The following is a 22,808-nucleotide window of genomic DNA, read 5'->3' on the forward strand; positions in this document are numbered from 1 at the left end:
CAGTAATGATTGGACTTCTACACAAGAACGGAAGCATACTTTGCTGAATCCTGAATAGAAGCAGATGGAATATGAGGGAGAGTGGATGTCAAAGGGAGAATGCAACCTTGTTGGACAATTTGCATAACTCACTGATCTGAAATAACAGCAGGCTAGCGGGCCAGGAAAAATCAGATTCTGCCCCCTACCAGTCACCTATTCCATTGGGATGGGGAATCAAAGTGGCTTGGATGCAGCTACAGCAGGCAAAGTTGAACAGAAGATTGCTGCTCTTGGTGGTGTCTATATTCTCTGCCACTACCACATCCTTGTTAACCACAAAAGGCTATGATTGATGTTGCACTTTGGCTGTATGAAAGACTCAGAGAGTATCCTCTGAATTGACGGTATTGTTAGTGAAAATTATGGCATGGTGAAAGTAAACGTAAGGAGTGGGCTGTAATGTGCGTGTCTTGAATGTTCATTGCAGAGTAAGCCTTTTTACCAAAAAGCCTGGAACTGTGAAATGGCATAAAAGTGATAGATGCATGTAGCTATAGAATCTTATGGCGCGCATCCAGGCATAACACCTAATTATGACACTGGTGCCAATGGCTAAACCTATGTAGTCCGTTGTGTCTAGGATGGCCCTCAAAATATATTTTGCTGTCTTACACGTCTTTTCATTGTCTGGGCATGGGCGTTCCTGGATTCATCAAGGATGGGCAGTCAAGATCTTGCTGGCCATTTCCCATAGTAGGGTATGAGAGTACTGACCCAGGATACAACCGGTGTTCAAGGACATCAGGGCCAAGAAGATAGAAGAAAGAAACTCTTCCAAAAATATCAATGCATTTTAATTTCCTGTCTGGAGACACAAAAGAGATTGTATTGGGGTTGACCTTGCTTGAAGAAACAAACTCTCAGAAGTATGCTGCTGAGTCAAAAACATTTTGGTTTCCATGGATAGGCCTATGACACCTAACTACCAGGTCACTGATTAGGGGCCCCAGATACGGTTTAGTCCATGCTACCATTAAGGTGTTTGTTCGATGTTTAGAGCATACCTCCCACTCCCCGATTGTGACAGAGATGAGCTTCCAGCAGTTGCCATATTGTTTGAACCCTTTGGCTTAACGAGGGGGCATTTCACTTGCACACTGTCTTTGTAAATGCAGTTTTGGCATTGGTAAAAACGAACAAAGTTGGGAGTCGAGCTCTATATCCGTGTCAAAGGGCACACAAAAGATGAAACTGATGTAATCGTATAGGGGTAGTGCTTGTATACAGCTCTTCGCCATCAGTTCTGGAGAAGGTACGGGGTCACGACAAAGTTAGATAGCACCACCTGTGGCTATTGACAAGGTAAGGAATATGTGGTTATAAGGATCTACCAGAATATGTTACTGTTTAATGCCAAACATTTCCTCGTGTATTTTCGACAACGCAAAGCTTATGCACACGCAGCTGATATAAAAATGAAAATATATGCATAGGAATCTGTGTTTAATTGCGAGACCTTAAATATTTAACTAGAGCTCCCTTTAATTTGACCTTGTTTGTTCCTGCACCAATATTGCAGTTTGGAAAAGATGCTTTCCCAGTACTGTGAGGGATTCAGCAGTGTTTTCAAATGCTCACCCCATGGAAAAACGAAATATTGTAAATGAAAACCTTTGAATTCCAATCCCACACATTATTCGATCTCTCTGAATCTCTCTTGCCTATGATGGCTTAGACAAAATGAAATTTTTCTGCTGATGTTTTAGTTAAACATTTCTCATTTTCTGTTTAATGAGTATCAGGAAGTTGGCTTGTATGCTTACCAGCGGAATCTGCTGTAATCCACTGGTAATAGTAAAACACGGCCTTTCTTTTTCTTTATGATTTCAGCCATGACAACCACTGGGACAGGAGAGGGCTTTGGAGCAGTAACGTGGTGGGGCTTCTCCCCAGCTCTTGATCTTCAAATGAAATGTAAGTTGTATATCTTTGGTCCTAGCATGAGATATCCTTTCCTTTTATAAGACTGCCACTGTTGGTGGTCAGTAGGTCAAGACGTGAGAGAACGAGAAGCCACGCACCCCCACACACGATAAGTGTCAGTTATGGACTTTACCTTTTTTGAGTTCTGCATTTTATTGCGTTTATTTTTTGTGCTTTTTCTTAATTTATCATTTTTGCATATAAGTGCACATGGCCTTCATGCCCGTTGGCAATTAGGCCTGGGAGGGGGGGGGGTTGGTTTATAATGTACCACAAACTTTCAGTCCCTAACATATGTCTGCGAGGTATGCTGGAGTGCGGAGTTGTCCTTTATATGTTTGCAATTTACCACTTTGCCGAATATGAATTATGTATATACACTTTCTCTCTCTGTTAATGGTATAAATGCACGGAAATAATTATTTGTTGCTGACCTGGAATGTGCGCAGTCTGGCTGGTTGTGTTGAGCGACATAAAGTTTACCAATACTTACGCAGACATAAAATCGCCATAGCTTTACTTCAAGAGACACATTTAACACAAACCATGCAGTCGCTAAGTAAACGATGGAGGGGCACGGTGATAGGCATGACTTATTCAGGCTATGTCAGCAGGGCTCTGATCTGGGTGGCACCAGGTACTCCATTACAAATAGCTCATACAAGAGTCGACCCACAAGGCCGATACTTGAAGGCTCCCTAGACGGTCGTCCATTATCCATGGTTTCACATTATGCTCCTAATTTTGGGCAAGCCACATTCCTTCAGACACTAACCCCAGCACTCCTTAGGAACCCTTCAGTACCCACTTTCTGGGGGGGCGATTATAATGGTGTACCTGACTTAAATCTCGATCATTCCCGCCCTCCCCTTCCCGGTGCGCAAGCTGTCGGGCTTGCACATAATATGTCCACCTGGGCTATACAGATGCAATTGATAGATGGTTGGCGTGCAAAGCATCCCACTGACCGGGTGTACTCACACTATTCTACTCTCCATGACCTGTACACGCGAATAGATGCCATATTCTGTACGGAAATGGTGCTCACGCTGAATACTTAGCCCGCACGATATTGGACCTCAGCCCCCTGCAAGACCCAGCATACCGACTTGGCGCCTCCCATTGGAAGCACTCCGTGACCCTGCTCTGAATGCAACCATATCGCAGTCCATTACCTCATACTTTCAAAATAATGAGGGAACTGCCACACACGCCAGCATAGAATGGGACGACCTGAAGGTTGTACTGCGCGGGCAGGTTATACAGGCAGTATATGGAATTCGTATGACATTAACTAAGGAGATACAGGGACTAGAGGATGTAATACAACAACAGGAACATAAGGCCCCCACTGTACCGCACATACTACATGCACTATCCAAAGCCAGATTAGCACATAAGGAAGCAATGGATAAATTATGCGCCCTTATTATAAGCAGTACACGGCTAGACGCCACCCGGAGGGAGACAAGGCAGGCAGGACACTTGCTTGGTTGTTGAAAAGCAACCTACGCAACCACCTATCATGGCCATATACACCCTGGAAGGTAATCTAGTCAACACACAGGAGCAAATCAACAAATCCTTTTAGAAATATTACACAACATTATACAAGGTACAGGAATAGGGTGCCCCTCAGGCAATGCAACAGGTTTTGGAACAGGCGGCTCTTACGCAACTAATGCAGGACCAATACACAGACCTAGAGGCCTCGCTCACAGTGGTTGAAATCTCGGACACCATCAAACAGCTGGCCAGAGGTAAAACCCCGGAATGGACGGCTGGCCCACGGAATTTTACGTTACACATTCAACCAAGTTGACTCCTAGGCTGCTCACTATATTTAAAGAGTCTTTCGACAGAGGCTCAATACCTCTTTCTCTTCGTGAGGCGGTGCTTGTGGGCCTCCGAAAAACCATGAGCTCGTATCGACCGCTGTCATCGTTCACCTCGGACTATAAATCCTGGGAAAACTGTTGATAGAGGTGGTCCACCTACTGGTCCACACGGACCAAAACGGGGAGCACAGGACTGAACCTTTGTAATTTATTCAAACTCCTTGAATGGGCCTACACAACACCTGAGCAACACCTGATAGCAGGCCTAGATATCGAAAAAGCCTTCGATACTCTGGGGTGGGACTACTTACTGGCGGTGCTTGCTAGATTCGGCATAGGTCCCAAGTTGTTACGGTGGCTGAAAATATTATGCACTAACCCAAGTGCCAGAGTAAAATGGGTCGCGAGATATCATCATCCTTTGGCATTGAGCGCGGCATCAGACAGGGGTTCCCACTCTCCCCAATCCTTTTTGCCCTGGCCATGGAGCCCCTAACTTGTGCACTTCGCTGCCATGTACTGGAATGGGGTATACGGGCACATACGCAGTGGCACATTGTGTCTCTGTATGCGGATGATGCACTAATTTTTCTGATGGATGCACCTGCCTTTGGATTCCTCACCTTATGAATATCCCCTGCATCAGCGTTCCACGGCAATTTTTCCTAGCTCCCCGCGCCAAACGAGGTCGTCTCAGCGTAATGGCTCCACACGCGGCGCTGCATGACTTCACCGGAGCCATAAGAAGACCACATCGGCGTGATGACGTCAGTTCCCTTTTTTCAGCGCTGTCGATGCAAACTGTTTTTTCTGGGACTCTCCTTACTTTGTCTTGATACTTTGTATTTTGGATTGTATCGTTTCCTTATTCTGTCATGTCTGCTCCGAGGAAGTCAGGCTTTAAGCCCTGCAGAGAATGCGGTAAACATATGTCAATTACTGACCCGCATGAGGATTGCCTCTGGTATTTGTTTGACGTCGAGGAATGCTCTTCGTGCAGGAAGATAAATCCAAAGGCGTCAAAGGAGCGAGAAGCCAAACTTTACATGGCCAAGGCAAGAAAAGCAAAAAGGGGTCGAAAAAGGTCAAAGTCAAGGTCTTCGACGTCACGCGACTCCAAGAAGAAGCATAAGAAGAGGAGAAATGCTTCTCGACGTCGGTCGTCTAAGTCTGTGGTGTCGAGGTCGAGTTCTCTTGCTCCTCGACGTCGAGAAAAGGACTTTGTTTCCCGTTAACCTTCAGAGTCTCCTCAGGTGACTCAGGCTTAATCTCCTTCCTATAAGGGGACTCCAGAGCAGGCGACGCCGCCGAGATTCTCCCTGATGAATACGGCTGATGATGAGGTTCCTTCGACTCCGGCTGTTCCACCTGTGGCTCCAGCGGCTCCGACTCCAGAGGTACCTCGATCGCAACCGGCATCTTACCCTCAGTTTCCGATGCTGGGTTCTGATCCATCGCATTTTCTTAATACCATGTATGGCGTGTTCGCCAGATCCTCGTACTCCTCTGGAGCACCTTCGGTTCCCATGGGTCCTTTTGGCATATAATTTGGGTGTGCCTCATCAGTATCCTCAGGCCCCCTTTATGCCATTCATGCCAGTGACGTCGTCCTGGTCTTTTCCGGCTTCCAGGATGTCGACGCCCTATGGTCAGTCCCCTGCTCCATCCCTGAAGCCTCTCTGATTCGATCGGCGCCGGCTATGGTAGTGGATCCACCTTCGATGCCGCTCCCGTAGCCGTCGACTCCACGTGCAGCGCTGCCGACGCCGCAATCGGAGATGCATTCGAGGAGAGAGGCGCAGAGGTTATTGGAAGAGGAGCAGTACCAGGCTGAGGGAGGAAGGAGAGGTGTATGATACAGAGGTTGTGTTTGAGGACTTGTGTGAGACAAGTCTCTTTCAGCTCCTGCTGCTTTGAGGTCAGTCTCAAGGAGGTATAGACCTGCTCCTGGAGATCCGTTTTTTCTTTCCTCTCACCCCTCTCCTGAGAGTCTGGTGGTGCAGGCTTCTTGCTCGAAGCAGTCATCAGGGGCGTTTTCGCAGGCTCCTCAGATAGAGATTCTAAGAAGTTGGAGCAATCTGCGAAAAAGGTCTTTTCTTCGGCCAGTATGGCACTAAAATCTACCAACGCCACTTGTCTCTTGGGCAGGTACATTCATGCCTTAATGGACTCTGCGAAACAGATTCTCCCTAAGTTATCTGAGGAGGACAAGGGGAATCTAAATGAGGTGTTGGTGGATACTCAAGCGGCTGCTCGACATGTTATCCAGTCGGGTCTGGATACAGCGGATTCTGTTGCTAGAGTAATGGGCTCGTCTATTGCGACAAGGAGGCATGCATGGTTAAAATCTTCTGGGTTCTCTTCTGATGTGCAGGCTGCTCTTATTGATTTGCCATTTGATGGTTCCAAGCTTTTTGGTGAAAAGGGGGACTCTGCCCTGCAGAGATTTAAGGACAGTAAGGCAACGGCGAGGTGTTTGGGCCTGCAGACTCAGTCAAGAGGCTATGGATATAAAAGATACTGTGGCTTTGGAAGGTCTTCCTTTCGTGGGTCCAGACAGCCTCAGCAACAGCAGCAGCAGCAGAACCCCTTGTATAGGAGCTACAGGGGTAAAGGCAGAGGTCGCCTTTGTGGAGCCGGACGCCAACGCTCTTCCTCCTCCTCCTCCTCCTCTACTTCCCCAACCCCTCCTGGTAATGCAGGAAAGCAGCCCTAGATCCGCCATCCTGGATCATGTGGGTCCCTTGGGAGGTCGGCTTACCCATTTTCAACAGGATTGGAAATTAATCACTTCGGACCTTTTGGGTTTTAGATCTTGTAGAAAATGGGTACGCCCTTCCCTTCAGGGAATTCCCTCCTCTTTGCCAGGGGTTTTGCACGGAGGATAATTTGTTTCTCCTTCAGAAGGAGGTTCTTACCATGTTGCAAAAAGGGGCGATAGAGGTGATTCCGGAGCAGGAAAGGGGTCAGGGATGCTATTCCCGGTATTTCCTGATTCCCAAGAAGGTTACGTCCTATCCTTGACCTCAGAATCTTGAATCTGTTTCTCAAGCAGGAGAGATTCAAGATGCTCACCCTAGTGCAGGTTCTTCAGGCGCTGCAACAAGAGGACTGGATGGTGTCCATCGATTTGCAGGATGCGTATTTCCACATCCCAATCCTGAAGTCACACAGGAAGTATCTCTTTTTTACGGTTGGGTCACAACACTACCAGTTTGCGGTTCTTCCGTTTGGTCTTACTACTGCACCTCGAGTCTTCACCAAGGTGATGACACTGGTGGCTGCGCCTCTCAGGAGGTCGGGGATTCCAGTTTTCCACTACCTGGACGACTGGCTTTTGAAGGCGGAGTCCCCAGAGATGGTGCATCATCATCTGCAGGTTACAACCCAGCTGTTGTACACATTGGGTTTTTTGATAAATGTACCCAAGTCTCACCTGGTGCCCTCTCAGCGCAACCTGTTCATAGGGGCAGTACTGGATACCACTGTGTGTCGCGCATTCCCTCCTCCGCAAAGGATTCTCGACATTCATGTCGGGTTCTGAGGAAGATATGCCAAGACCGGGCCCAAGTTATATTGATTGCCCCGGACTGGCCAAGAAGGGTGTGGTACACGGACCTTCTTCACCTCTCGTCGCACCTTCCGCTCCGTCTTCCTCTCAGGACAGACCACCTTTCCCAGATGGAGGGGCAGGTTCTACACCCCCACCTCCAGAGCCTGCACCTTCATGCCTGGAGATTGAACGGGGCAACCTGAATTCTTTTTCTCTCCCGCCTGACGTGGTTGATGTTATTTTATCGGCCAGGCGACACTCCACCAAGTCTATCTACTCCTACAGGTGGTCGAAATTTGTTAGATGGTGTGGAGAGAAATCTATTGATCCTCTGAAAGCACATCTTTCTGATGTTCTTTGTTTTTCACTTCATTTGGCTCAGCAGGGTTGTGCTGTGGCCACTGTTAAAGGATATTTGTCGGCTTTGTCGGCTTTTCTTTGTTTGCTTGCCCGATCAGCCTTCTCTTTTTAAGTCTCCAATAGTCTTAAGGTTCATTAAGGGGCTTACGGACATGTTTCCGCCCACTCCTTTTATTATGCCCCAGTGGGATTTAAATCTGGTGTTGACTTTTCTAATGGGTTCTACGTTCGAACCTATGCATAGTTGTCCGTTGAGACTAGGGACATTTAAACGGTCTTTCTGGTGGCTATCACTTCGGCTAGGAGGGTGAGTGAGCTCCAGGCTTTGAGTTCAAAGCCTCCTTTTCTGACCATACATGCTGAAAGGATGGTACTCCGGACCAGGGCTGCTTTTCTGCCTAAGGTGGTAACTCCCTTCCATCTAGGACAGTCCATTACCCTTCCAACTTTCTATCCTCCCCCTCACCCTTCCAAGGAGGAGGAGAGGCTTCATCGTTTGGATCCAAAGAGGGCGATTAGCTTCTATTTGGATAGAACAAAGGACTTCCGTCAAGATGATCAGCTCTTTGTTGGATATGCTGGTCGTATGAAGGGCAAAGCAGTGCACAAGCGCACTTTATCCAGGTGGATCATCTTGTGCATCAAGATATGCTACTCCCTGGCTGGTAAGGAGCCTCCTGTAGGCATTAGAGCTCATTCCACCAGGGCTAAGTCGTCTATTCTGCCTTGTCCAGGGGTGTTCCTGTATTGGACATCTGTAAAGCCGCAACTTGGGCCTCCCTCCACACTTTCGCGAAGCATTACTGCTTGGATTCTGAGGTGATGAGGGACGGCCATTTTGTGCGCTCCGTTTTGCAAGATTTTTTGGTGGAGAAAGGTGGACACCCCGCTCCGGTGGTTGGACTGCTGTGGGATTCTATTCATAAGGTGAGGATTCCACAGGCAGATGTATCCATCAGAAGAACAAGTTACTTACCTTCGGTAACGCTTTTTCTGGTGGATACAGTATCTGCCTGTGGATTCCTCACTGGCTGCCATGATTCGGGCGTTGATTTTATGCATATGGCATGGACATGCTCCCGCATCACAACATACTGGGGGAAAGTGTCTGATACATCGACAGCCGCAATGGGAACTACAATCACAACCCGGAGCGCATACTACTTACTAGGCATCACCAAACGGAATGCACGCCATAAAAATCTTAACAAATTCCTAGACTTGACCTTGGTTCTAGCCAAAAGCTCCTTTGCTTTGCGCCTGGAAGTCCCCAACAGGCCCCTCCGCTAGGCACTGGTTGACAGCTCTTCAACGTGCCCTGTTACCCAAACATGTGACATTAACATCACAAACCCCACGCCCAACGGCCAGAGCGCCACCAGTAAACTGGCAACAATATGTAACTACTATAGAAGCTAGCCTACGCGACACCCACGATCTCGGGTGATGCATCAGTGGCACTGGCATCGTAATTGGTTGCCATACCTCAGAGACCCTGAGTACCCACATTAAGTTCTACACATGTGTGGAGTGCTGGACAATATATACGAGGGGGTGGCGAGCAGACATAGCTGACTAACACGTTCAGCCTGGTCCAACCGCACTTACACATTACATGACATATGCACTGCATGATTCCTCCATTATTCTACTTCCATTATAGCACTCGCCATAGCAAGACCTTAGTCACCCGCACTCCACATAAATGACACATCTTACGGTAATAAATTACGACAAACAAAGGACAGGCACTCTAGTTGGGTGGTAATGTGTTTATTTTTAGTTTATATCACGTGTATTTATGGCTTCGTATAGCAATATTTATTGATAGTCTTTGTAGTCAATAAATGTCAGTATTGATTACCCGCAATGTTGGATATGGCGATTCGCCCCCCCCCCCCCACCTACTGAGCACAATAATGCAAATGAAAATTATCTATAATATGTACCTTATCATGCCGTATTTACAGCTGTATATTGTATTTGAGTATAAAATGAATAAAGATTATAAAAAATTTCTTTTTAAAGTGCCACTGTTCATCACTCTATGACTTCCTTCATACTGTGTGTCTAGGCATGAATTAAACTAGGCTTGCATATATTGAAACCCTAAGCAGGACCCAAGCATTAAGGTACTCAAGCAAGGGGTGATAGATCGCAGTGACTTTTATAATGTTTGTTATGTCATAGAGCATAGCATGGTGTCCTTTGGAGTTGGCAACTATTTGATGTCTGATCTGATATCTATACAGTCTACTCATCAGTAGGCCCTTTGAGGTTTATTGCATATCCTCAAATCGGAAATTGCTAACACTGAGGAATGGTATTGTGATGCCATAGGCAGCTCCTGCAATAGAAAGATTGTTGCCCCCACATGGTGCTAGAATGAGAGGTTGTTCCTGCGGGGAATGCCCTTCCTCACAACCTTTTTTCGATGGGAGGTTTAAGATAAGGAAATCTTGTAAATGGTACTGGGTGGTCCATTTGTCCTTAAGGTGGAGTATGCAAAGTAAGACAAGAAGATTGGGAGTGGAATAATCCTCTAGTTATTTTTTCTCTGTTGCCTATACCATTGTACTTAGTATTTTGACTATACAGCAGAAGGCACCACAGACTGGACAGATTGAAGCAATACAAGAAGGCCCTGATTTTTCCTAAAACCATCCTTGGTTGAGAGTGATCTTCAAGCTAGACAATTTGATAAACTTCATCCTATTTCTAGGGTATATCCTCTTGCCAAGTAGACCCCTATTACTTTGTCTATGGAGTCTCAGTAGTGCAGACTAGAGACCCAGCTTGTTTTGGTACACTGAACTTCAGCCCCAGAGAGGCAAATTTCCACTCAATCACCATTTAGAACCTATAATTGTTTTCTTACTAAACCCTCTGTTAGTTACCCCTTCAGTGCCTCCCGAGTCATTCTAGGTCACTGGGCTGGCCCTAGTCCAAGACATATATTCATATTGTTTTTTCCTCTGAACATTTACTTTCTGAATGTCCCACTTAGAGTGACCATATATACAGTCATCGGGTTTCAGGAGATTCTGGCTATCCTGGAGGTACATTTTGATACTAAGTGTATTTTTTCATTTTCAAGGTATGGTTTTAATTAAACTTTGCCTTTTTATTTTGTCCACATCTTGCTTATTGTTTCCTTACTGGGTCAGCTGTTGTTTGTTTAACTGTGCTCCCAAACTCCTTTGGGAATGGTGCTTTGCATCTATCAAACAAAGTTAGAATATTATTTCATCCTCTGTGTGGATTGTTTGATGCTGATTTGATGAGGTGTGGCGTATTGTTTGCTAAGCTTAGATGAACCATACTCATTATTTACTACAGACCGTCTCAGCTAATCTCAAGTTGTTATTCAGGGCTTTGATTTGGGAAGTACATTGACACTGAGGGAAAGAAAAGATCCAGCAAATGCTAAATCTTTGTATTCATTTTATGACAATGATAGATACAGATTGAGTTGGAGTATCAAGGAGCTAAGAGAACTCCATCCTAAGGCAACCCAGCCAAGTTCTAAAGGGAAAGCAACAACAATTCAATTGAAAAGCTTATGGGAAAAATCGGGAGATGGCAAAGAGAAGCATTTGATAAGAAGGAAGCGGAGGAGAAGCGCTGACAACGAGGACAGAAAAGGAAGAGATAGAAGTACTTTGTGGAAGCCATACATGCAGTACCAGTTATTTATCTTCCATCATGGCTATCAGATATGTGGAAATTAGATTTCTGGTTGTCCACTTACTGTGGTTAGTTACTCCGACCTTGGTTACCCGCCCTTTAGTACCTGTCTGTCTTACCCATACTGTACAGGCAGAAGCCAGTCTTGAGAGTTTGATGGCCATTAAGCTGGAGATGTAAACCATTTAAAGAAAAATGGACTAAAAAGTTGACTCTTAAGCTACATTTAGGATTGAGAAAAACATGAAGCTAGGATCAGGAATCTAAGAGAAAACTGGTAGGTGGCAATCCCAGATAAAGCTTGAAAAGTCTAGCTCAAATCTCAGCAAATTGACCCCATGTCCTACAGACATATGTGGGGGGGTTTTGGGGAGAGGGGTAATTATATCTTTAATTTTTTTAATGAATTTGTTCTTGCTTGTTAGATGAATGTGTATTTTTGAAACCATGAGAGTCTATTATTTATGGGCACAAGCTTCTGTGGGCAGAAAATGTATTTTGGACATTTGTGCTGAGGAGGGAAACACGAGTAGGCAGTGAACCCGTTAAAACCAAATGTGAAGGCATCTTTTGCCTTCTGTTGTGTCATTATGTACAATCAAAAAGAAAATGGCCTCAAGAAGGTGTGAAATGTCTGAACATACAACTTCATTGATCCCGCCAGGAACCTACCTATAGAATTTTCTTAGGTTTAAAAATGACCTTAATAGGTGTGTTATGGTCCCCTTTGCCACACCCCCTCTCCAATGTGTTATTGCATATGTTTTCTCAATACAATGTGTGTGAGATGGGGGAATGATGGTGCATAATACAAACTATACAGAATTTTGAAGAATGTTTTCCCCACCCTGAGCATGCTTAGCCATGTTGCAAATCCAGTACACACCTCTGCCACTTTCTGGCATCAATAGTGATATCTCAACTAATTTTCCTATGCCTTCGTTAATGTCCATTTTGCAGACAGTCCGTAGTCTCTAGTTTATGGATTCTGCATTTAATGATAATCGGGTCTATAATAGCATCTTCTTGAAAACTTTTACTTACCTTGTTGCCTTTTTGCTGATTTATAGACCTAGTACTCATTGTCTCACTTATTTGTATCTGAAATGTCCCCGGCAGACCAAAGTCTGTTTTGAACAACTGGAACAGTATAATAGTGCTTAATAAAAAGATGTCACACATTCAGGCAACCATCTTCTCTCCAACTTTGGAACCCTCTCTTAAATCCTCTTTTATTTAGTCCGGGAAAAGAAATCTCATTACCAAAAAGTGATGGTGACAGGTAAGTGGTGTATGTGGTTAGTGATTGTGCCATTTGTGTCACAAATATCTATCTGACACTTATTTATGACCCTCCATAGGGGACTAACCTATAGGGTGTGATCAGTAAAACACTATGGCGTATCAATTGCCACACTTCCCTCATTTGGTGGCAGCATTCCCTTTTTAAGGGTGACCTAGCCTCCCTCCCATTCCAAGTAAACTTATTGTAAATCACCGTTATCCAACTGCCACATGTACTGCCAATTGGCAGAGCCAGGAAAGGTTAAGATGCTTCAGGAGTGTTGCTGCGAGCGTATTACTCCAGCTGGATGTAGATTGCTTGTTTTGTCTCTCTAGACAATCCAGGTTCAAGGTCAAATTTAAGGCTTCTCACTTGTCGTCATTCGTCTTGAACCTGGAAAATGTCTCACGCTCATGCATTCAGTTCTCAAAGGAGCTCAAATAATGACTGCTCTAGGTCCAGTAGTGAGATAAGTATATAATCTGAAAATAAAGTGATGTTGAACATATACACATCAAATTTAATAACGCATTTAACTAATTTTTGTGAATCTGTTGCAACAGAGCAGACAGGAAGGGTAGATAAGGGACATCTTTAGCAAGTGCCTGTCATCATTTGTACATTAACTTATAACTGTTCAACTATTATAATTCTTTCCAAAGGGCTTTTGTAATTAGCTATTGCTTCCCACTCTTATGGTTTCTAGATTATCCTCCAGGTCCTTCCAGTCTCCTTGATCAAACATTTTCTCAGTGTCCAAGAAGAGTAGAATGGATCCTTTGCTAACATGCTTAGTTATGTCAGTTATGTGCAGATCATTTTTGTACTGGCTCTATCGTGTTGACGCATCTTAACCAACCTGAAAGCAAGAATACTTGTGAAGGTCTAGCATCAATACTGTGAAGCAATATTGGACTGTTAGACCCGCAGCTCAGCGAGTCTTTCCCCAGTGTAAGGACTACTGAGACCATTGCTTCCTCTGAGAGATAGCTTCTACAGAGGCAGATCTTCGATTGAGACCACTTCTTCATCCTGAGTCAAAGGTCCTTGATTCAATTCTTTCAATGTGTTATTATGCGTCAAGTGATTTGGATGTTGTCTTTTTGTGTTAGTCTTGTCTGTGGCGGAAAAAAAGGAATGTTCAACTTCATCAGGGTGTCTATGAAACCCAAATCATGCAGACATTGTTTCCCTCACTTTGATGTAGCTCCCAGTATCTTTGTTGTGATCAGACCTCACCTCTGCACATGTTCTAATCTCCCCCTATCTCCAATGGACCCTTATCCACCATTTTAATGCCTCCTATTCCAAGTAAGATATAGCCAATGGGGGGGTGTGTGTGTGTGTGTGTGTGTGTGTGTGTGTGTGTGTGTGTGTGTGTGTGTGTGTTAGTTATCCATTCACATTATCCCAGGTTCAAAGAATCTTAGCTAACATTGCTCTGATATATACGCTGATGTCATCTCCCTCAACCCCATGGGAAGCACCCAATATGCAAAAACTATTTCTTCTCGACCTGTTCTCAGGTCATCCTGGTTCTCATGAAGAATAATATTTTGTTTATTACAAGTACACACCATATCTGCTCCAGTAAGTTTGAGATCCAGTCCTCAATTTCCTCCTGGAAACCAATAACCATGTCTAACTCACTGATCTCACTTCAGTTTCTTTTAGCTCTTTCCATAAGTCTGAGTTCACTGTAGCTTGTCTCTAATTAATGTTTTTGAAGAATACCATGAATTATATTTTCACCGTTTTTTCTCTAACCTAAGATGGCCCGGATTGCTCCTCTATTTTCTCTTTATTTGAGACATTTCTAGCCAAAAGTGTCAAAAGGGACAATGTTTTTCCCATGTAAAGTGTTTGATTACCATAACAAAAGAGTACCTATCATCACCTTTGCAGACAGGAATGGTAGGGTGGTACTGGACAATTCCCCTAATTGCACCATTTCAGCCAGCTATCTGATGAGGCCCAATTCTGGACTACAAGAGGGGGCCCTAAAGTGGTGCACCTGTTCATAGTTACCCATTGTCAGATATTTCAGTAAGCCCAGAGAGGTGGGTAAACAAAGCAGCTAAGAACAACAAATTCCTTGGGTGAATTCATGGTTGCCCCTCTCATGGCAGCAGGTGAAAACTGGTACTCTCGGGCTGAGTGGTCGCTCCCAGTGTCCATTGGAGACATTTGGTATCGTTGTGCTGCATTGCTACCTAAAATTGCCAATTAGTATTGCCTGCTATCTGCCTGGTTGCCGCTTTGCTTCATTTGCACTTTTATCATTTAATACTGTGTTTTTACTCTGTTTGCGCGTTTGCCCCTAGCGCTCCGCTGTGCTCCCCCCCCGTCTCCATTTTGTTTGTTGTTGTCGTCCTCGTGAGCCCACCCCGCCTCCCAGCTGAGCCGCGATCGCGCCCCATTCGCGCCGAAGGTGCGCCAAAGGTAAGCCCGTCTACGCCCGTCCGCGCCTGGACCGCGCCCAGCGCCATAGCCCCTGGTCCTCGTAAAGTCCACCCCTCCCGCATTACCTACGATGCCACCACCCTCCTAGCCCTCAACCCCGGCCGCTCCACCAACTGCGTCCAAGCCGCTCCTGGACACACCCATGGACCTTTCTCATGCTACTCCTGCAAATTCATCGGTACCGTCACCAACTCCGCTACGATCACACCCCAGATTCCCGACCCCAACCACCTACAATGCATCCTGCTCAACACCCGATCGGTCCACAGACACGCCATCGACCTATGGAATCTACTAGACACCATCTCTCCGGACGTCGCCTTCCTAACAGAAACATGGATGAACGCTTCCTCCGCCCCAGACATCACCATCGCCATCCCAGAAAATTATAAGATCATACGCAAGGACCGTACCGGCCACACAGGAGGAGGAATCGCTATCGTCCATAAAAAATCCATCCACATCTCAACCAGCTCTGACGTCAATCTCGCCAACTCTGAACACCTTCACTTCCAGATCCACATCGACCCCAAGACCACACTCAGAGGCACCCTCCTTTACAGGCCACCAGGACCCCGCGCACAATTCAGTGAAGACATCACGGACTTCATCACCCCACACGCGCTCCCCTCCAAAGATTACATCCTTCTGGGAGACCTCAATTTTCACCTTGAAAAGAACAACGACCGCAACTCCACCACCCTCTTGGACAACCTCGCCAACCTCGGACTTAAACAACTGGTCACCTCCCCCACCCACATCGCAGGTCACACACTCGACCCTATCTTCACCTCCAGCAATCATGTCTCCTTCAGCCACACTACGGCTCTCCTCTGGACTGACCACAGCTGCGTTCACTTTACCTACAACAAGCCCAAACCCATCAACCACCCCCAACCAACTCTGCAAAGAAACTGGAACAAAATCACCATCGACCAGATCTCCTCATCGCTCCTTCTAAACACCCCAGCCCACTCTTCAAACCCCGACCAAGCCGCCACCAACCTCACCCTATGGTTATCCAACAGCGCCGACATCCTAGCACCACTGAAAAAACGACAAAGCAAACTTGGCAGCAAGAAGGCCTCATGGTTCAACGATGATCTCAAGAAGTCCAAGAAACTCTGCCGCTCCCTTGAGAAGGCCTGGAAAAAAGTCCCAACCACCAGCACCAAGGACGCCTTCAAAAACGCCACCCGCAGTCACCACCAACTAATCCGAAAGGCCCAGAAAACCGCCTTCAAGGATCGACTAGATAACAACGCCCACAACAGCAAGGAACTATTCAACATCGTCAAGGAATTTACCAATCCCTCTGCCAACTCCAACGACATCACCCCCTCTCAAGCCCTCTGCGACTCCCTAGCTTCATTCTTCCACAACAAAATTGCAGACATCCACAACAGCTTCGACAACCAACCCGGAGACCAACCCACCCAACCATCTGCTGAACCTTCACCCCCCTTAAACATGAACATCCTTAATGACTGGAACCCAATCTCCACTGAGGACACCATCCGCCTGATGAACTCCATCCACTCAGGATCCCCCACAGACCCATGCCCTCACCACATCTTCAACAAAGCAGACTCCATCATAGCACCGCACCTCCGAGACGTCATCAACTGCTCCTTCAACTCCGCCACCTTCCCGGAAAGCTGGAAACACGCTGAACTCAGCGCCCTTCTGAAAAAACCCACAGCGGACCCCACCGAACTCAAAAATTACCGCCCCATCTCGCTCCTTCCATTCCCGGCCAAAGTCATCGAGAAAGCTGTCAACAACCAGCTCGCCGCCTTCCTCGAAGCCAACAAATCCCTCGACTCCTCACAGTCCGGCTTCCGAGCAAAACACAGCACTGAGACCGCCCTCATCGCAGCAACAGACGACATTAGAACTCTACTGGACAATGGAGACACAGTCGCCCTCATCCTCCTCGACCTCTCCGCAGCCTTTGACACAGTCTGCCATAGCACCCTTCTACAGCGCCTCAGAAATATCGGAATCCAAGGCAAAGCACTAGAATGGATCATCTCGTTCCTCACCGGAAGAACCCAGAGAGTCCGCCTTCCACCTTTCAAATCAAAGGCCACTGAAGTCATCTGCGGTGTACCACAAGGATCCTCACTCAGCCCTATCCTCTTCAACGTATACATGAGCCCCCTCGCGGCCATCGCCCGCCAACACAACCTCAACATCATCTCCTACGCGGATGACACTCAACTGATCCTATCACTCACCAATGACCCTAGCACCGCCAAAACTAACCTTCACGAAGGAATGAAAGAAGTTGCCGAATGGATGAAGCACAGCCGTCTGAAACTGAACTCAGATAAAACAGAAGTCCTCATTTTAGGTACATCCCCCTCCGCATGGGACGACTCTTGGTGGCCAGAAGCCCTTGGAAAAGCACCCATCCCGACAGACCACGCACGGAACCTAGGCGTCATCCTGGATTCCTCACTTTCAATGAACAGACAAGTCAACGCCGTCTCCTCATCCTGCTTCAACATTCTGCGCATGCTCAAAAAAACATTTCGTTGGATCCCCATCGAAACTAGGAAAACGGTCACCCACGCTCTGGTCACGAGCTGACTGGACTATGGAAACACCCTCTACGCCGGTACTACCGCTAAACTCCAGAAAAAACTCCAACGAATCCAAAACGCCTCAGCCAGGATCATATTAGACATCCCGCGTAAAGAACACATCTCTGGTCACCTGAAAAACCTCCACTAGCTTCCCGTCAATAAGAGGATCACTTTCCGGCTCCTAACCCACGCACACAAAGCACTCTACGAAATCGGACCAGAATGCCTCAACACACGACTGTCCTTCTACCCCCCTCCCCCGGCAACTACGATCTTCCAACCAAGCCCTCGCCACTGTACCTCGCATCAACAAAACCACCATGGGAGGTAGATCCTTCTCCTACCTAGCAGCTAAAACCTGGAACTCACTTCCCACTTACCTTCGCCTTACCCAGAACCACCTAGCATTCAGAAAGCAACTTAAAACGTGGATATTTGACAAGTAATCCCCCACCCCTCCCTAAGCGCCTTGAGACCCTCTGGGTATGTAGTGCGCTATATAAATTCTCTGACTTGACTTGACTTGACTACTTGGATTAAAGGGCATTAACTTATTACGTCAGACCTGTTTCATTACTATGTATGGCTGATTGCAACCCTTCTACAACCAAATCTTATGTTGTAGGACATTTAATGTCTCTGTGTTCAGGTACCTTATGTTTTTGTGGGCATGGTGATGACTATGGATAATGTCATAATGGGCGGTTTAGAGACAGGAGGTAACTCGGGCTGTATGGGCAAGGTTAATTCCAGAGTGGGTTGAGGGGAGGTGAGTGTAAGCTGCCAGTCTTGCATGCCAACATCTCCAGTGCTCATGGACTCAGTTAATGCATTATCCTTGCCATACTAATTGTGCAGTGCACTGTTGTTTCCTCGTACATTTGCTCTGAGTACATTCAAAATGAAATACAGTCTCACTCCTTATTTTTTCTCAGGCCTTGGGAACTCCATGGAGCACATGCATTGCTTCGAGGATGGCACCCCAGAACTGAACATGCTGCTTGTGGGGAGCGGAGATGGTCGACATCTCCTGAAAACCATCTGCCAGGCTCACCGCTGGCCACAAAGGCATCTAAATGTAAGGTTCTAAGACCTGGAAGCCATTGCACTCTTTGTTGTAGGCTACGTTGTGCGTAAAATGTAATGCTTTTAACTGTTTTGGGAAACACTTGCTGTGTGAAAGTCCTGTTAGATTCAATATATAGTTCATATGAAAATTGCAATAAGTGCTTGGTTTAGTACATTGCTTTGGATACTTTTTATGTAATTTGCATATGAACTGAGGCTATCCATTCATTTGACTTGGGACATGTTTCTGGTGATTTATTTATCTTCAATTTTTTTTTAGAGTATCTTTATTTTACATAGTGATGAAATACCAACAGTAATATATTAGATGTTCCAAACTCAAACAAGACAAAAGAACATTAAATTCCTTAAACTTTCAAATACATTTAGAAAAAATACAAGTTTATATGCTGTCTTTCTTCGCAACCTCTGAATATAAATGATATTATAGCTTTGTACCAATAGTTAATATTGGGAAAATAGACAGTGATCTAGCGCTCCTTGGCCAATAATATGTTCCGTATCTGTTCAAAATCATTGTATTTACTTATCTGCAAGAGAAAATGTACCTCTCTAGAAACTTGAAAGCTATCATAATTCCTAAAACTATTCTTCTACTTTTTAATTGTACCTGCTCATACTTGGTGTGGATCCAAAATCTCTTAAACCTGGTATTAATGGTTCCAAATGAAACTGTAATATTCAAAACAGTAGAGGACAAAAATTAGACCAAACAATAATATCGACCTACAAAATATCACAAACAAAAAACACGTTTCAGCACTGGGTTCAATTACTATTCTAATTCCAGTACTTGAGAAGAAGTGCTTGAATGGGACCATGGTTTTGTCTGTTTTTCATAGCAGACATCATTAGGTATGAAGTTTTTCTGAGGTCTATATTTTTTACTCCATGTTTTATCTAGTATATATTTTTAGGTCTGTATCTTCATTGTACTCTATTGCCAAAGAGCTTCTTTTGATAATGCCTCCTTCTATTCTGAGACATGAGTAGATATTATTAACAGATATGGTTAAGCATGTTTTACTTTCTGATGTTTACCACAAGGTCTGAGTTAAGGCGTTGCCGGTTTCACTTTGAAGCAGAAATTTTTTTTTTGCGTATGCATTCTTATAATGTTGGTTTGTCAACTTAGGGTTATAGAACACAATTTGGATGATAGGCTTGTTCTGAGCTCTGCTTTGGGTAACATCAGTGTAATTTAAATAATCTGAAGATATTTAGTCATTTGTCCTACAATTGTGGTACATTTGCACTCTCCATCTGAAAAGTTGTTTTTTTCCTTTTGAGGATATTTCTAGGACATTCCTGCTGACAGTCCACTGGACTGATAACCATTTCTGTTTGTATGTTTCAGTTTTACATTGTGGAGAACAATGCTGAAGTCTTGGGGCGCCAGCTGCTTTTTCTCACACTGGCCCTGGAAAGCCCTCAGCAAATGGGTCTGCAAGGTAAGCAGTTGTGGCTCATTATGCTGTAGGAAATTGCTGTCAATATTGTGGTCGCAGTGCGGCCTTTTGCATACCTTAGTGTCATTGTGCATCTCCCCACACTCCCCAGTGAATGACCTTTCACCTGTGAAAATTCCAGTTGAGCAGTTAAAAATGGTTAGTTCTACTGGCTCAAGTTGCTAGCACATGGATTTTTGGACGCTATGAAGAAAATCCCAGTTGATTTCAGTTGGGTGGTAGAACTGGCTACTGAGTCCACTATTGTTTATTGGGTTTTGTTTTAGACTTTGTTGAATCCATGGACTTTTCCTTGTTGTTTGCACTGGTCCTATATAATCCAACATTCACAAATTCACATGCTGCAGCTGGAAAGTTTAGATCACATGGGCAACTGATCAACTGGAATTTCCACAAAGGCTCCGACAATTGTTCCTCTCACATCCTTTTCCTTATCCCCTAGAGAAGAGTGAAGCCTTCCTGGAGCTCTTCGGGAACAGTCTGATTAGAAGTCAGACTGCAGCCTACCTGCAGGAGAAGGCACACCTATTCATAGATTACATCACTGACCTGGAGCTCCAGCACTGCCGGATGCCCCTACTTGACCTTACTGCCCTCAAGGTACTTGTTTCTGATTTATCATAGGCACTGATCAAGTGGGTTCAGGCATCAGGGTACTGACTTAGATCCTTCCTTATTGTACACTATAATAAAGCCTGACATTGTGTTGTGTGCAAGAAATTCTGTCAATAAATGGATGTACATGTAAGAGAAAAGGAGTGAAATGTGTTGTCTCTAATATGCCTATGCAAACTGCATGTCTGCTACCTGTCATAATACTGTTAACCGGACTCTGTCCTTGCCTTGACTTGACTAATGTTCCTTTCTTCCTCATTATGATTCATTCTGGACTCAGAAGTTAGGGTAACCCTGGAAAATGTTCTAATACTAGGCGCATGTTGCATAGAGCTGCTGCAGCTAGTGAGCATGACCATCTCCATAAGGGTTTGCTTCTGTTTTTTTCCAATATTTTTTTTTTAAAGGGGCCTACCTTTAATTTTACCTCCCATGGGTTTTGGAAGAAGTACTGAAGAGAATGTCACAAAATATATCAATAACTCAGAGCTCGGTATAGCACTTGTGAACAATGTTGCTTTGCAGCAGTACATCCGGTGTGTGCATATATGGTAGTTGTGTGCTGCTCCTGTCAGCTGCTTGCCACTGGGTGGGCCCTGGAAGCAGCTCACTGTCCTTAGTGCACCATGGATCTTCTCTGCATCCCAGGTGCCAATTTCATCTCTCCTTACATTCTAGGCCCTCCATGCACCAAGTATTGGCAATGAAGGAAGGCACACACTGTTTCACAGAACCCACATTTTGAAAAAAGGTACATTATTCTTGAATACACTACAGTTTGCAAAGTTACCTCAGTGTACAGAATGATAAAATGAACAAACCAACATGTGGCACTAATCCACAGTTTCATGACTTTGTCCCAGTAACGTGTAAAAGAGCTTTTGATATTAACAGACACGTTGCCAAAAGATTATTGAGGATGTCCTGGGAAATCATAAGTCCTGGTGCCAGAGTATGCCTATTAGGGCCAGAATGGCATCCTGACCCACTAAGCTAATGGTCATCTCATAATGGACTGTGGATTGAGGACACAGTCAATATCTTATTCCTTTTGAAGGTGCTTAAATCCAGAGGAGGACCTTATGGCTTATAAAAGTAAATGCAAAGCTTTATAAAGACGCAGGAGGTGCGATTTGTGTCCTAATAGAAGCCACATTAGTAAACCCCCTACTTATATTATGCCAGTAAAATAGAGGTGGACAACAATTCATCCAAGGAACTGTTCAGGATAGAGCAGGAATAGAGTAATCTGGAGGCTATGTCTTGAAGATTAAACCCTCTACGAATCTTGGTGACTCTCTTTCAGAGTATTTCTCTGAAAATATAATAAGCATTTGTTCTCCTTTTGATCAGTCTCCAGTGTTCGATAGCTTTATCTCACTGATTAATTTGCTGACTGAATTAATCCTTTAACTTCATCTAGTGTGCAAATGCTTGCATCTTCCATCAAATCTGGTTCCCCTGACGATCCCTGCCCCCCTCTTTACCTACCAAAGTACTGCACTACATTTCTTCCCACTTCTACCGTTCCCCATAGACGGCAACGGGCCATAGTACTTATGCTTCTTATGAAGTCTATGGCTGACCATCAGGTGCTTTCTAAATTTCTACCCATTTCACTGTTTCCTTTTATCACTAAGCTGGTGGAAAAGAAAGTCAATTAACAGCTCTCTATCTTCATTGAGCTTATTAACCTCCTGTTCAGTCCGGATTTTGTTGTAATGAAACTGCCGTGGTTGTTACGCAAGAACTATGTGGCATCTTCAATCGAGGTGGCAGGTCAGCGCTCAATCTTTTTTTTTTTTTTTTAACTCTTTTTATTAACATAGCTCAATAATCCACATTTCCATTAAATACTTGTAGTAGTATACAGTGAGGTTTACACATCTTCAA

At 45.1% G+C, this 22,808-nt stretch overlaps 1 protein-coding gene across 7 annotated transcripts in view; it reads left to right on the forward strand.

The window, feature by feature from the left end:
* DNAAF3 (dynein axonemal assembly factor 3) overlaps positions 1-22,808 on the forward strand; it is a 249,240-nt gene that overhangs the window by 78,619 nt on the left and 147,813 nt on the right. For all 7 annotated transcript variants that reach the window (XM_085616401.1, XM_085616402.1, XM_085616405.1 and 4 more), the window contains 4 exons: positions 1,873-1,956; positions 18,678-18,820; positions 20,189-20,282; positions 20,743-20,900. In XM_085616401.1, the coding sequence (XP_085472527.1) occupies positions 1,875-1,956; positions 18,678-18,820; positions 20,189-20,282; positions 20,743-20,900 (477 nt within the window). In that variant the 5' untranslated portion in view covers positions 1,873-1,874. The remainder of the gene's footprint in view (positions 1-1,872; positions 1,957-18,677; positions 18,821-20,188; positions 20,283-20,742; positions 20,901-22,808) is intronic.

The sequence above is a fragment of the Triturus cristatus genome, chromosome 7 (assembly GCF_964204655.1).
Source record: "Triturus cristatus chromosome 7, aTriCri1.1, whole genome shotgun sequence".
Lineage (NCBI taxonomy): Eukaryota > Metazoa > Chordata > Amphibia > Caudata > Salamandridae > Triturus > Triturus cristatus.